The 12,331-nt window shown below is 40.4% G+C and overlaps 1 protein-coding gene across 1 annotated transcript in view; it reads left to right on the top strand.

Annotated features, from left to right (window-relative positions):
* aff2 (AF4/FMR2 family, member 2) overlaps positions 1-6,743 on the top strand; it is a 111,560-nt gene extending 104,817 nt beyond the window's left edge. Inside the window, exons 23-27 of the mRNA XM_028416076.1 lie at positions 1,827-1,898; positions 2,695-2,788; positions 3,590-3,642; positions 4,816-5,036; positions 6,365-6,743. Of these exons, the coding sequence (XP_028271877.1) occupies positions 1,827-1,898; positions 2,695-2,788; positions 3,590-3,642; positions 4,816-5,036; positions 6,365-6,486 (562 nt within the window). The 3' untranslated portion in view covers positions 6,487-6,743. The remainder of the gene's footprint in view (positions 1-1,826; positions 1,899-2,694; positions 2,789-3,589; positions 3,643-4,815; positions 5,037-6,364) is intronic.
* The last annotated feature ends 5,588 nt before the right edge of the window (positions 6,744-12,331 follow it).

Here is a 12,331-nt window from a genome sequence, read left to right as displayed (position 1 = left end):
TATTCAGAGCATGGTATTCAGAGCAGCAGTGATTAATGATAATCTGACTGTACCTTACTGTATGAGGACTATAGACTTCAGGCCATGCTAATGAGCTTCTGTGAGCTACCTGACTACTTTTCAAGGACTTATATCTGTAGAGATATACTGTACTGTGTGAACAATAAAAAAAATCTGAACTGAAATTCACATGTTCAAAATTAAAAACAATAAAATCTGTAGAAAACAGAAAAATGATTTTGCACTTCCACGTCTAACATGACCTTTTTTCAAGGATTATCTTTTCTTGCTAGAATCCGTAAGTGATTTTATTCTAGAATCCATAAGGGATAAGGGATTCTATTCTAGAATCCATAAGGGATAAGGGATTCTATTCTAGAATCCATAAGGGATTCTATTCTAGAATCCATAAGGGATAAGGGATTCTATTCTAGAATCCATAAAGGGTAAGGGATTCTATTCTAGATTCAATAAGGGATTCCATTCTAGATTATATAAGGGATTCCATAAAACGAGGGTGAACATGGCCTCTACAAGAACACAACAGCTTGAAATCCAAGATCAGCCCCGATTAAGATAAGATAAGATAAGATAAAACTTTATTAATCCTGAAGGAAATTCTTGTGCCAGAGGGTATCAAGTTACATTAAATGCAGTTAAGTACAGAGTATAGGAGTATAATGGTTTCTGTTTGAAGATGCCTCTTAGTACCTGCATCCATCTTTGGAAATATAAAGACAACAAAACGCATGGGAAAATTGCGCACAAGGAGTGCACTGTATCATAGAGGCCTGCACAGTTGACTGTTATACGTGCCAAAAACTGCAGTTCCACCTGAGGCTTACAGCAGACTGCTGAGGGAGCCCCTGTTGTCCATACATAGCAATTACCTTTCTGACCTGTTGTAATTTTAGGTCTAAAATGGTCAATAGAACATTTTGATCATAACTAAATTAGCATGAAACAGTGCTCTGCTAATATAACATCATATTTTCTGCCTTTTTGTCTCTAGCCCCGCAGACCTGCAAGGTTGCTAATCAGTATAATTTTACTAGTGTTGCATTACTAGATCTCTGCAGGTTTCCAGCTTTCCAGAGCCGCAAATGTGTGAAGTCGCTAAGTGCAAATTTAAGTGAGCAAACTGAGAATAACAAATGACTGCTGTGCCTGAAAGGCGGCAGGTTGACAACAGGGTGGTGTAGTGGGACAGAGTCTCTTAACTGAAGTGCTCAGGTTCAAGATCTGCTCGGCTGCACTCATCTATCCTGTTGAAGTGTCCTTGAGCAAGACACTGGATCGTTACCAGCTGCAGGGCTGCTGATCTGTGGCTCTGACCCCTGACCTCCCTGAGGACGGAGCTGGGGAAAGGACACAGGTTTTCCTTCAGGAATCAATAAAGTATTAGGGTGTAACTTGTCTCCCTTGATGCAGCTGTCGCTGCTGCATTTCATTTTGACTGATAAACCATCTCACTAAGCAGAGAGAGCTGATTAGGTCAGGGAGGGCAGGAGGCAACAGCTGACCCTGACGTTATCTTTTGAAATGCCTAATAAATAACCAAAGGAGAAATGTATCCTTCCGCAGGGTTAGATAAAGCTAACCTGTAGCTTGTTTTGCCTAAGGCCACTTCAGCAGGATTTCTGATGGCTGCCGGTGAGCTGAAGGACTTAATCACTGAGCGCTGTCTCACTGTTGTCATAAAGAACAGCTCTTTGAATGAGTTTGATGCTCTAATTAAAACAAACCTTGACTTTATGTGCATTACCTAAAAGTAAAAGTGAAGTGTGTAAGTTTTAAAATGAGTAATGAGCATGTCTCCACTGCAGGTATGCCATGAGGTTGAAGAACTTCACCAGCCATTCAGCCACCATCTCTGAGAAGAAATTAGCCGTGCTGTGGTACGATTCTCCTCCAATGAATATTTGTGTGTGTGTGAAGGAGGATGGTCCGTGCCACTGTATCAACAGTTCATGAAGATTTATGTGTGATTGTGAGATTTTATCATTACTACAGTGTATGCTGCCAAATTGCTGAATGAAGCAACTATCTTTGGAGATTTTTAGAAGCGTCATTCACACAAATAAAGCAATAAAAAACAAAAACACAGCCTTATATCAGAAATCAGCAGTGTCAACAGTTGTGTCTTCAGAGCAAAAACAATCCTGACATACCATCACCGCTGCATGGTAACAAAAAGGTTCAGCATAAAGTTGGATGCTAAAAAAAAAAACATCTTAGGTTGCAGCTTACTCACAGTAGAGGGGAGGTCACAGGGATTTGCCAGTCATGGAGCTGGATAAGAATATTATAGAGTTGTAGCAGGTGATGGAGCACTGTTGGATGCAATGACAGTGACGAAGGTGACAGGAACCTGCAGCAAAATACGTTTTATTAGAATTTAAATGATTTTTGTTCTTATCCACAACAATCCAACAAATACAGTATAAACAAGCTGAGATTAAACAAATTGACAGTATAGCAAAATGATTATTATATATTTACCCTCTTGTAATTCACTGAAGCTCCTCCTAATCCATGAGGACTTTTTTTTTTTTTTTGGGGGGGGGGGGGGGGGGGGGGTTGCTAGTCCAGGTGCATTATGCGTGGTTGATGTGAAAATAATATTGAAGATGGAGCTTTAAAGAGAATGTGTACGGATGATTCATCTGCCTTCTAATGCTTGTGTTTCCATAGTAACCGCTGTCTGTCTCTGCTGTATCTGAGGATGTTCCATCTGAAGAAAGACCATGCTGTCAAGTACTCGCGGTCGCTCATGGAGTACTTCAAGGTAACACACACACACAGTCTGTCCCCTCTCTCATCCTCTGTGAAAACACACAAAGCCAATCACAATCCCTCAAATACATCTCATATTCATTTTCATGGTGCCTGTACATTAATTTTGCATGCCGTTATTAAATTCCATTCTTTCTCTTTGATATTATGTATTAATTAGCTCCATCAATCATGGCAGTGGATTGTTAGGGTTTAATGTGCTTGTTTTGATTAATTATGTTTAGTTTAATTAATTACTGAGGATGTCATTATCACAGTGCTGCATTTGCATTGATGGGATTGGATTTCTGGGAAGCGACTGACTGGGGGGGGTTTAGTGGTGCATGTGTGCGGAAGCTGTGTACATAAAGTATGTGTACATAGAGTCAGAACAGTTCATTTTTAAAAGAGAGATGACACAAAAAGCAGTCTATGTAGTTCTGTAATACACATGAGACATTTATGTGGACTGGTAAATTCTCATCACTGAATAATATTACATCCTGTTTCATGTTCAGAAGTCAGGCTAAGCTCACATTATAATACCAATGCTTTATGCTTATGTTTTTTTAAATCCAAAATAAATTGCAGCTTAGGACTTTCTTACATGTGTATGAACAGACAAGAAGTCTTTGGCTACCTGACATAAGGACTATAGTGTTTATAAATGTCTATCATCATTTTATACTTTCATATATAAAGTTATATGTAAAAAATGCAGGACATTCTCTTAAATATATTTGGGTTATTAGTAGTGTAAATATGCTTAGTATTTCTTCTCTGTTGAATATATTTTTATGTTTTTGTGATCCAGAATTCAGCCAAGAGTTCCCACCAAGCCCCTTCTCCCTGGAGGACTAATGGGAAGTGAGTACACACACATTCAGGATCACCCCGCCTTTATTCACCTCTCTAATTGAGAATTTATAATTCACCAGAGCTCTGCTGTAGAATCCCATCCCAGCACTGACAGTCACTTGCTCAAACAAACCCCTCAGGAAGCAAATAAAAGGATTGATTTGTTGTAGATGTGAGAAGGAGAAGACTGGAGGGGATGCTGAGTGCCGGGTGAGAAGGAGTGATGGAGGGAGTGATGATAGATGGAGGAGGAGAGCTGCGGATGTGAGGCTAATGAGTTTGGACAGCTCTGACGCTGCACAACAGCAGGACTGGAGCTCAGTTAGTGTGTGTGTGTGTGTGTGCACGCGCACAGCACTGAATCAGGCACAAGTCGTAGGTTAGCCAGGGTCAAGGCCGCATCACAGACATTACATCACTGGCAGAGTCTCACATCCAGCTGTGCAAGATGTGGGGAGCAGTTTATACTGACAGGTCTAATGTTACTGTACAGTAATATTAGGAATGTTACACCTTCTCTAACACCCAACAATAACCGTAGAGTGTCTTTTCATTGTTTCGGTTGCATGGTTCAACCTAACCATTGACCACCTGACCAGTAGTAGGAATGCTGTGTAATAATAATGTGTCCCTGCATAGAGGGTTTTTTGGATGTCCCCCCCAATCTCTTCTCATTCACCTCCCCTTGAACATAATAATAAAAGTTATATAGACAATGGATCTAATATCGATCCTTCCAGCCTCACAGCAAGAAGGCCCCCTGTTCGATTCTGACTAGGGGCCCCTGTGTGGGTTTTCTCTGGGTGCTCTGGCTTTCTCCCACATTCTAAAGACAGGCTTGGGTCAATTGGTCACTGTAAATTGCCCGTAGGTGTGAGTGTCAGCGTGAATGGTTGTCTATATGTTGCCCTGTGATGGACTGGTGACCTGTCCAGGGTGTACCCCGCCTCTTAACCATAGATAGCTGGGATAGGCTCCAGCCCCCCGTGACCCAGCACTGCAGAACAAAGCAGGTTCAGATAATGGATGGATGGATCTAACAGGAATCACCACATACTGCTATACTTTTAAGATTAAGAACAACTCTGAAAGCACTTCCTCTTTATAACATAAAAGCTCCAGCGCTCCAGCATACAGTCCCTGTGGAATTACTGCGACTAACTGTGTTGCTGTGTTTTTCAGGGTCAATGGGACTCCATCTCCCCTCTCACTCAGTCCCTCCCCTGCCAGCAGCAGCGGAGGAGGAGGAGGAGGATCCGGAGGCGCACCGGGGTCAACAGGCAGTGTGGCTATTCCCCAACGGATTCACCACATGGCTGCCAGCCACGTTAACATCACCAACAACATCCTGCGGAGCTATGAACACTGGGAAACGGCTGACAGACTGGCCACTGACTGCCAAGGTAGGACTACAGTCACACAGGACTTCATGTATGTTTTTATTAAATCAGAATCCACGGTCTGAGGGTAAAAGTTGAAAATCAGCATCAATCATCTTTGTTGACTTTATTGACTTTTGTGTCATGAGCACATTTTTCTTCATCAACATCTGGAAACATTGAGAGTAATAAATCTTTTTTGTTTTCCTGCAGTGTTTTTACACTATCCTAAGATTTATGTTGTAGTCACTTTTTTTCCAATTCAGGTTTCATTCATCTCAACTGCTGCAGGAACAGTTAGTTCGACTTAATACGACATAAGAGTCACAGACACAAAGAGTAATCAAGTTTGTTAAAACCCAGTTTTTTCACTGCATGAGAAATCAGCAGCCATCTTTATCCACTCAGACAGTGGTTTGCTAAGGATGACATCAGCAAGTAAGCAAGTTTTAACCATTGACAGTAAAAACTATCGACAAAGCTTCTGTGACGTCACCCGTTTGTTTCTTTAGAGCCGTTTTGAGGCTCGGTGGGAGGCTCCGAGACACTCTGACTGCCGCCATGTTGGCAGCGTCACATCAGCCAAAACTCCAAATATGAACGGGGGGGGGGGTGGTCGTGGAAGCAGGAAACTCGCGGCAATCGTCTGTCGCTCAAGTGGCAACGCCCATAATTATGCGTAATTTTAAGTCTGAATAAAATTGAAACGAGTGGGTTATAAAAAAATTCACCCCACCGTACAATTGACAAGAAGAAACCCTATCATTAGAGACCAGAATGTGTTTTTTTGTACCAGGCTGTAAACATGTTCATTTCTGTGTCAAGTTAGAAGTCGGCCATTTTAACATGGGAGTCTATGGAAAATGACTCGCTTCTGGAGCCAGCCGCCAGTGGTTGCGGTGTGAACAACCAGTTTTGACACTTCCGCATGGGCTTCAAGTTTGAGCCCTGAAGGTTGCCACTTGGTTTTAACCAACTAGCTGTAGCTTGGTCCATACAATTAGCAGATAAAGTCATCTACAAAATGCCATCCCCATCAACAGCTGGATCAGCTCCAGAAGTTTAGAAAAATAAGACCCAGGTAGTGTTGGGACTTATAAAGACTTGGGACCAAGCACTTGTGAGGTCTGAACTTTCAAAGGGTTAAACATTGTTCCTCCTTAACACACTGCACCTTTCTGCACAGTCACAACATGTATGAATGTATATTTATACACTGTAATAAGTGCGTGCAGTTGTGAATGAATGGCTCCTACCTTCCTCCTTCTGAAGCCCACAGCACAATCAGAACACCAGTTACATGTGTGACTCCAGCAGCAGATGGACTAACTCTGTCTCTATCCCTCCCGTAGACTTCTTCCAGGAACTGGACTCGGTGATGGAGTCGTTGAGTCAGCAGAGCAGCATGACTGAGCTGGTCCGCTACATCAGGCAGGGACTGCACTGGCTCCGCATAGAAGCTCACCTGCTGTAAAGAATAGACCTGAGCCAACATAAAAACACAATAAAATAAAAGAGAGTGAGAGAGAGAGAGAGAGAGAGAGAGAGAGAAATGGGCCTGGGAGCTAGAACTGGGATAACAAGTGAGATGAGGCCCAGGACGAAGCATCTCTTCCCACTGGGATCCTTCAAATGACCCAACAACATGCACGGTAATGTGACGGCACAGACTGGGTGGATTAATTGGGCTGATATGCACCTGCAGTTATAGCTGAGCAGTTAGTCAGGGAATGGGAATATTAAGTGTGAATCACACAATACAAATGAACATATTAACATTTGGCTGATGCTGCTTTCTGGAGTGACTGCAACAGTACATCAGTGAAGGTTGCTTCAATCCCTGAAGGAGCAGTCCGCGTTTTAAAGCCCTCTGTGTCCCTGAATGGAATAAGAGAAGTAGTTTTTAGTAAGAGGGAATCATTTTCAAACATGAGGGGCTGGTGTGATTTAAGGAGGCTGAATGTAGGGAAAGAGCTCAACAGAGGCTCATCTCCTCCTCCAGCAGTGGACCAGAAATGTGTCAGTGATTGGGAATAGAATTAAAGCCTCAGGCTGATATTGATCCAAGTGAAAAAAATACCGGTCCAATCCATTAGATAAGGACCACACTATAGCAAAGCAGGGATGGTCAGCTACAACCACTAGAGCTGGTGGAAGTCAGTCCTCTGCTGCTGCTTTAGTCCGCCTTCAGTCTGCAGAGAGGGATCCTGCAAGACAGCCAGAAGCAAGAGCGAGCCACTACAGTGTTAAGACTTACATACATGGAGATATAGCAGCAAACCATGAGCTCACACCAGTCTACCAGTCTATCAAAGGCCTGTCCCAGTGTGGTTAGCCTAACATGGCCTGAGCTGAATGATTAGAAATGTCCACATATAAATAAAGAAAAATACAACTTTTGGTAATGCTGTAGATTGCAGCCTCACTATGTAAATAATTAGTAATAAGATAGTTATTGGGGGCTTATGAGACAGATCTATAATCACAAGAAAACAAGCCACAGAGGATGATAAATCACAAATAATTAGGTTTATATGTTTAAATAATGGCACACAAGCCACAGTAATACTGCTTTTTAGGATGCTTATTAAATCATAATAAAATTCAAGGCTAGTTTCATGACATTAAAGCTCCAGTACAGAGGATGTGTCTCCCCCTTCTGGCAGTGAAAGTAACTGCACAAACACATGAATAATACTTGCAATTTAAAGCACTACCAAAACCTGCCACCCATTAATAATACACATATTAAACAGTGTAAGAGTGGCAGGCGCTCGGCTTGAACCAAAGAGAAGTGGACAAAAATCATTCAGGGTTAGATCAGTGACACAGGTCGTAGCTTCAAATAAGAGTCACATGACCTGGTAGGTGTAGTTCCTGGAGTTACCTACTGAGCAGAGCAAACAGTCAGTTAAATGGTCCTTTTTTTTACATCAAATAAAGCTTCTCTCTGGTTCTTCTCTTACTTGTTATGGGCTTTTGTCTAATTCCACTCAGTTCTAGTTCCCATAGTAACCCACCCACTAAGGCGTCAAACACCTACGGAAGGGAAAAAACTACAAGATTCAGTGTGATTTGGCTCTAATTAAGCCCCCCACCCCCCACCCCCACCCACATGCAGAGCAAGTTAGCAGGGTGGAAAAAAAAAATCTCATCTGCCCCCGATGTCAACGCAAATCTGCGACTTTGTACAGCACTTAAATGAGATCAAATCAACTGCTGCCAGGTATCTTATAGTCATTTCCCCCAACATGTGCTGTGTTGTTGTGTTGTTGATGTGCGTATGTGTACAGCTGATTGTCAAGTCTATTTAAATCATTTACCTGGACCGAACAATAAGGATCTTTGTGTACCATAATGTACAGACTGTGTGGTTTTGTTTTTGTTTTTTTGTGTCAATGATTCAATGTGAATGAATGGAGGTGGTAAAGGGTGTGTGTGTGTGTGTGTGTGTGTGTGAGGGGTGGGGGGTGTCCATGCATAAAGCTGTGGCTGCAGTTACACAGCACCAAACGTTATGTGTGTGTTTTTTTTAACTCTTCGTGGTACATTAGAAGCAGAGACTTTGTTGTCTCACTGTGCCATGAAGAGTTAAATGTGTTTTCTTTGGTCTGTGTAAATCCAGCACATTTAAAAGCATGACTTTTTAGGTTTTTGGATCATTTGACCATCACTTGAATGTGTATGAAAGACAATGCGGATGTGAAAATAATCATTTTCACTTTAAAAAAGAAGAAAAGTAATGAAAGAAACTCAAGTGCCTCTATTTGTGTCCGGTGGGAATTGCTCTATTTATTTAAAAAACAAAAAAAAAACAAAGAATGAACCTAAATGATTTTCCATACCATATTGGTATAAATATGAGATTGTTTTGTTTTGTAAAATCAATGGTTTCCATAAGCTTTTTACTGGCGTTTATGACGACACCAGGATTTGGCTTTAAGAAGAAGAAGGAGGAGGGAAGTGTCAAATTTGCATCAGTTGCTGTATTTTATCAGTTGCTGTATTTTTTGTTTTCTTTTGATAATTTGAGCAAGAATGGGTTTGTCTGAAATGCCTGAAAATTAAAAAATAATAATAATCACTGCATGCAATAAATAATAGCTTCAGACCAAGAACTACTTGTCCCCAATCTGGAAAAGTCAGTGTATTTCCTGTTGCATCGGTCGTTTACAGTGTGAATGTACCGCATCACCTGATAATACGGAACTGCTTTAAATGCACAACACTACAGCGCACAGCGCGAGAGAGGGGCAGACACACAAAACACATTAAAGACACATGTGGGCATTTATGCTAATTGCACTTCTTCCTGGTAGTAATATGGCAAACAAAGACTGACACTGCTGTCATAATTGTACATTGAATATGAAGCAGCTAATTAGCTTAGCTTAGCTTAGCTTAGCTTAGCTTAGCTTAGCTTGGAAAATGGTAAAAGGCTAGCTTGTCCCACGACCTGTCCCTAAACGCTCTGAGATAAATATGTATTGAGCCTGTTTATTTGAAGCAAAAATAGATGATTGATGACAAACTTAAGCTTAAATTTACATATAAATGACGATGATGAATTTTGATGCCATTAACCCAACTTCAAACTTCCACCTAGTCTGTCAGGCTACTTTTCTAGCTAGCTCATGTAGCTGATGTAGCATAACTTTACTAGCTATAAAATGTTTCTGTACAGCATTAGTTTAAAAAAAATCTAATTTGAGGGCTTCTTAGAGACAGATTTTCCAAATTCTAGACTTTATGCTAAGCTAAGCTAAGCAGTTGTTTATATTAGCTACACAGCTACCATACAGACAGTCTTCTAATCTGACTCTTGGCGAGAAAGCAAAACTATTCCTTTAACATGGACACATTCATCTGAATCCTGAAAAACCTTCTAAATCTTACTGGAAAAACAGTCCAAAGTCAACTTCCTGTTCTTTTAGCGATTTGCTTTTGTTGTTCTTATTTTTTTAAGCCAAATTAGAAGGTGAGCCTGCTAACCTCTGTGACAGCTCACTAACTGTTCGACCTCAGTCGTCACGTGTCAGTGATCCATGGGACTGCCGCTCGGTCCGATTCAATAATGTTTGGTGTTGTTTTGTTTTTATGGTGAAACAGTGATGTTACTATGGTTATTATTGATTTCACTCAATGGTCCCTTATTTTAATTCTCTGTAAAGTAAGAAAAAAACGTTCCATCGGTGACATGGGGAAACATCGGTATCATCCCACTGTTCTATATGAAATGACGGCTATGGTAAATGTTGAATTCATGCAAGAGTTCATTTATATGCAATGTCACAATATGTGTGTGTATGTTCTGAAACAGTTTTGCATATACACACTTCCTCAGCATGGCCTTTTTATTCTGCTGCCATCTCATTAAATATCCTATTAGCTCCTGTTGCATTATCACAGTTGTCAACTTGTTTATGAAAGAAGCAGCGACAGAGGAACAACAGCACTGCTGCTGTGATTACAGCAGAGAGCTAAACAGACTGATTTATGTTTTTGACAACAGATGGGAGCGAGCGGATAATACACTGATGATCTCTCCAGCAGTGATGAGTGTCTAATATGTGTTTGCATTTCACACAAAAAAGAGTCACAGATACACTTTGATTGCTGAGTGAATTGCCAAAAACTGCCTCATACGGTAAAAAATGAACTAGCACTATTTAAAGGTGTATTCCTTTGAGATTCATATAATCTACCAGCTTGTATTGTTTATGTTTTCTTTCTATTGTCCTCAGTTGTGCTGTCATGTGACAGTGTTAGAAATATAGTATTCTAAATATTAGTCCCTTATGATGAGGTCACTGCGAGGCGACGTGAACACACACTCACTACCACACACAGCTGTTAACATGACATACGGTGTTTATCATTACTTAAATCAGACACTTTCAAATTGTCCACGATTACAATAATGATGTGTTGAAGCCATTAGCCTAGCTTAGCATTAGGTAAAAATGAGATAACGCCTTCAATTTACCCCTTTCTACCCCAAGCTTATTTTTTAAGGCATCAGCTTGAAAAATGGCATGCCCAAAATGAATTGAGTATATCTCAGCAACCACAAGGTGTATTTGGATACTTTTGGTGTCATAATAAAGGGAACACCTGGGAGATTTGCTCAGATGTGTAATTATTAGTTTGTGTGCCTCTGGCTCTTTGTAAATTAAGATGGCACACAGCAAAAATGAAAAAAAAAAATTCTCGTCTGTTGAAAATTTACACTTTTACAATGAATATCTCCTTACAAATGATGTAGATGAAGCATCCAAGTTATTTCAATCTGTAGCTAAGCTTGTGGACATTATCTCTGCCAAGTTTCATTTCATTCTAATTAAGGGAGACAAAATTACAGAGTCCAACGAATGTAGACATGGCCATGTGCAGCCATCTTGGAAATTTTAAAGGTCTTGGAATTTGAATCTTTTGATGAACCAAACTATATATTTCACTTTTAAGTCACTATTGGTGTTCATCACTTCAAAGGGTTAACAGTTTCCATAGAAACTTGCTCACAGATTAACATGTCATAACTTAAAAATGAACAATTTGTGGATTTGTAACTAACCTGAGGTTTGTCCAGGCTGAACCTAAAACCACATTTTGCCTTTTTGCACATTGCTGTGTGTCAAACTTAAATAATATTTGGAATAATAAATATCATTTTCTTTTGTGTTTTTATAAGTTTGTTCCGTTCTGCTACATTTCAAAGATGGCCGACCTTGTGTTGTCACATTGTCACGATACTTCATCAGTGTAAAAGCACCTACAGCATCGGCTAAGCTAAGCTAAGCTAAACTAATGGCCTTATAGTTTCAGCTCCATATTTAACACTGGCACTTTAAATTGCATTTAGCTAAAAAGGAAAAAAAACAAAAAAAACAAATGATAATTCCACTTAGTAACATTCCTCTGCACACCATGTTCATTTCCACCGTGATGCGTTCACTGCCTCATGTGTAGCATTTCTAAGATTGCCATTTTGCTTCCCTCCTGAAACTGTAACACGTGTTAAATCATGTGGGAAATCAAAGCAGTCCAAGTGAAACCGAACCATTAAACAGGAAGTTTCTTAAAGCCTTTCAGTCACCCTGATCCCTGCAGTGAAAAAAAAAACGGTTCTGCTCTACAACTCTTAATAATGTCCAAATTATAATGTGAGATGTAGCATACAAAACAAAACAGCGAAAGATTCATTGGTTCATAATTACTATGAATTCTGGGCCTTCACGTGGCATTTAATGTTAAAAGAAGGAACCTGTAAGACGCAGGGCATTAAAGTAGGATCAGAATTTGTTGGCTTTTGAATGCAG

Source organism: Parambassis ranga, chromosome 10 (genome assembly GCF_900634625.1).
Source record: "Parambassis ranga chromosome 10, fParRan2.1, whole genome shotgun sequence".
Lineage (NCBI taxonomy): Eukaryota > Metazoa > Chordata > Actinopteri > Ambassidae > Parambassis > Parambassis ranga.
This window is presented reverse-complemented; position numbering and strand designations above follow the sequence as displayed.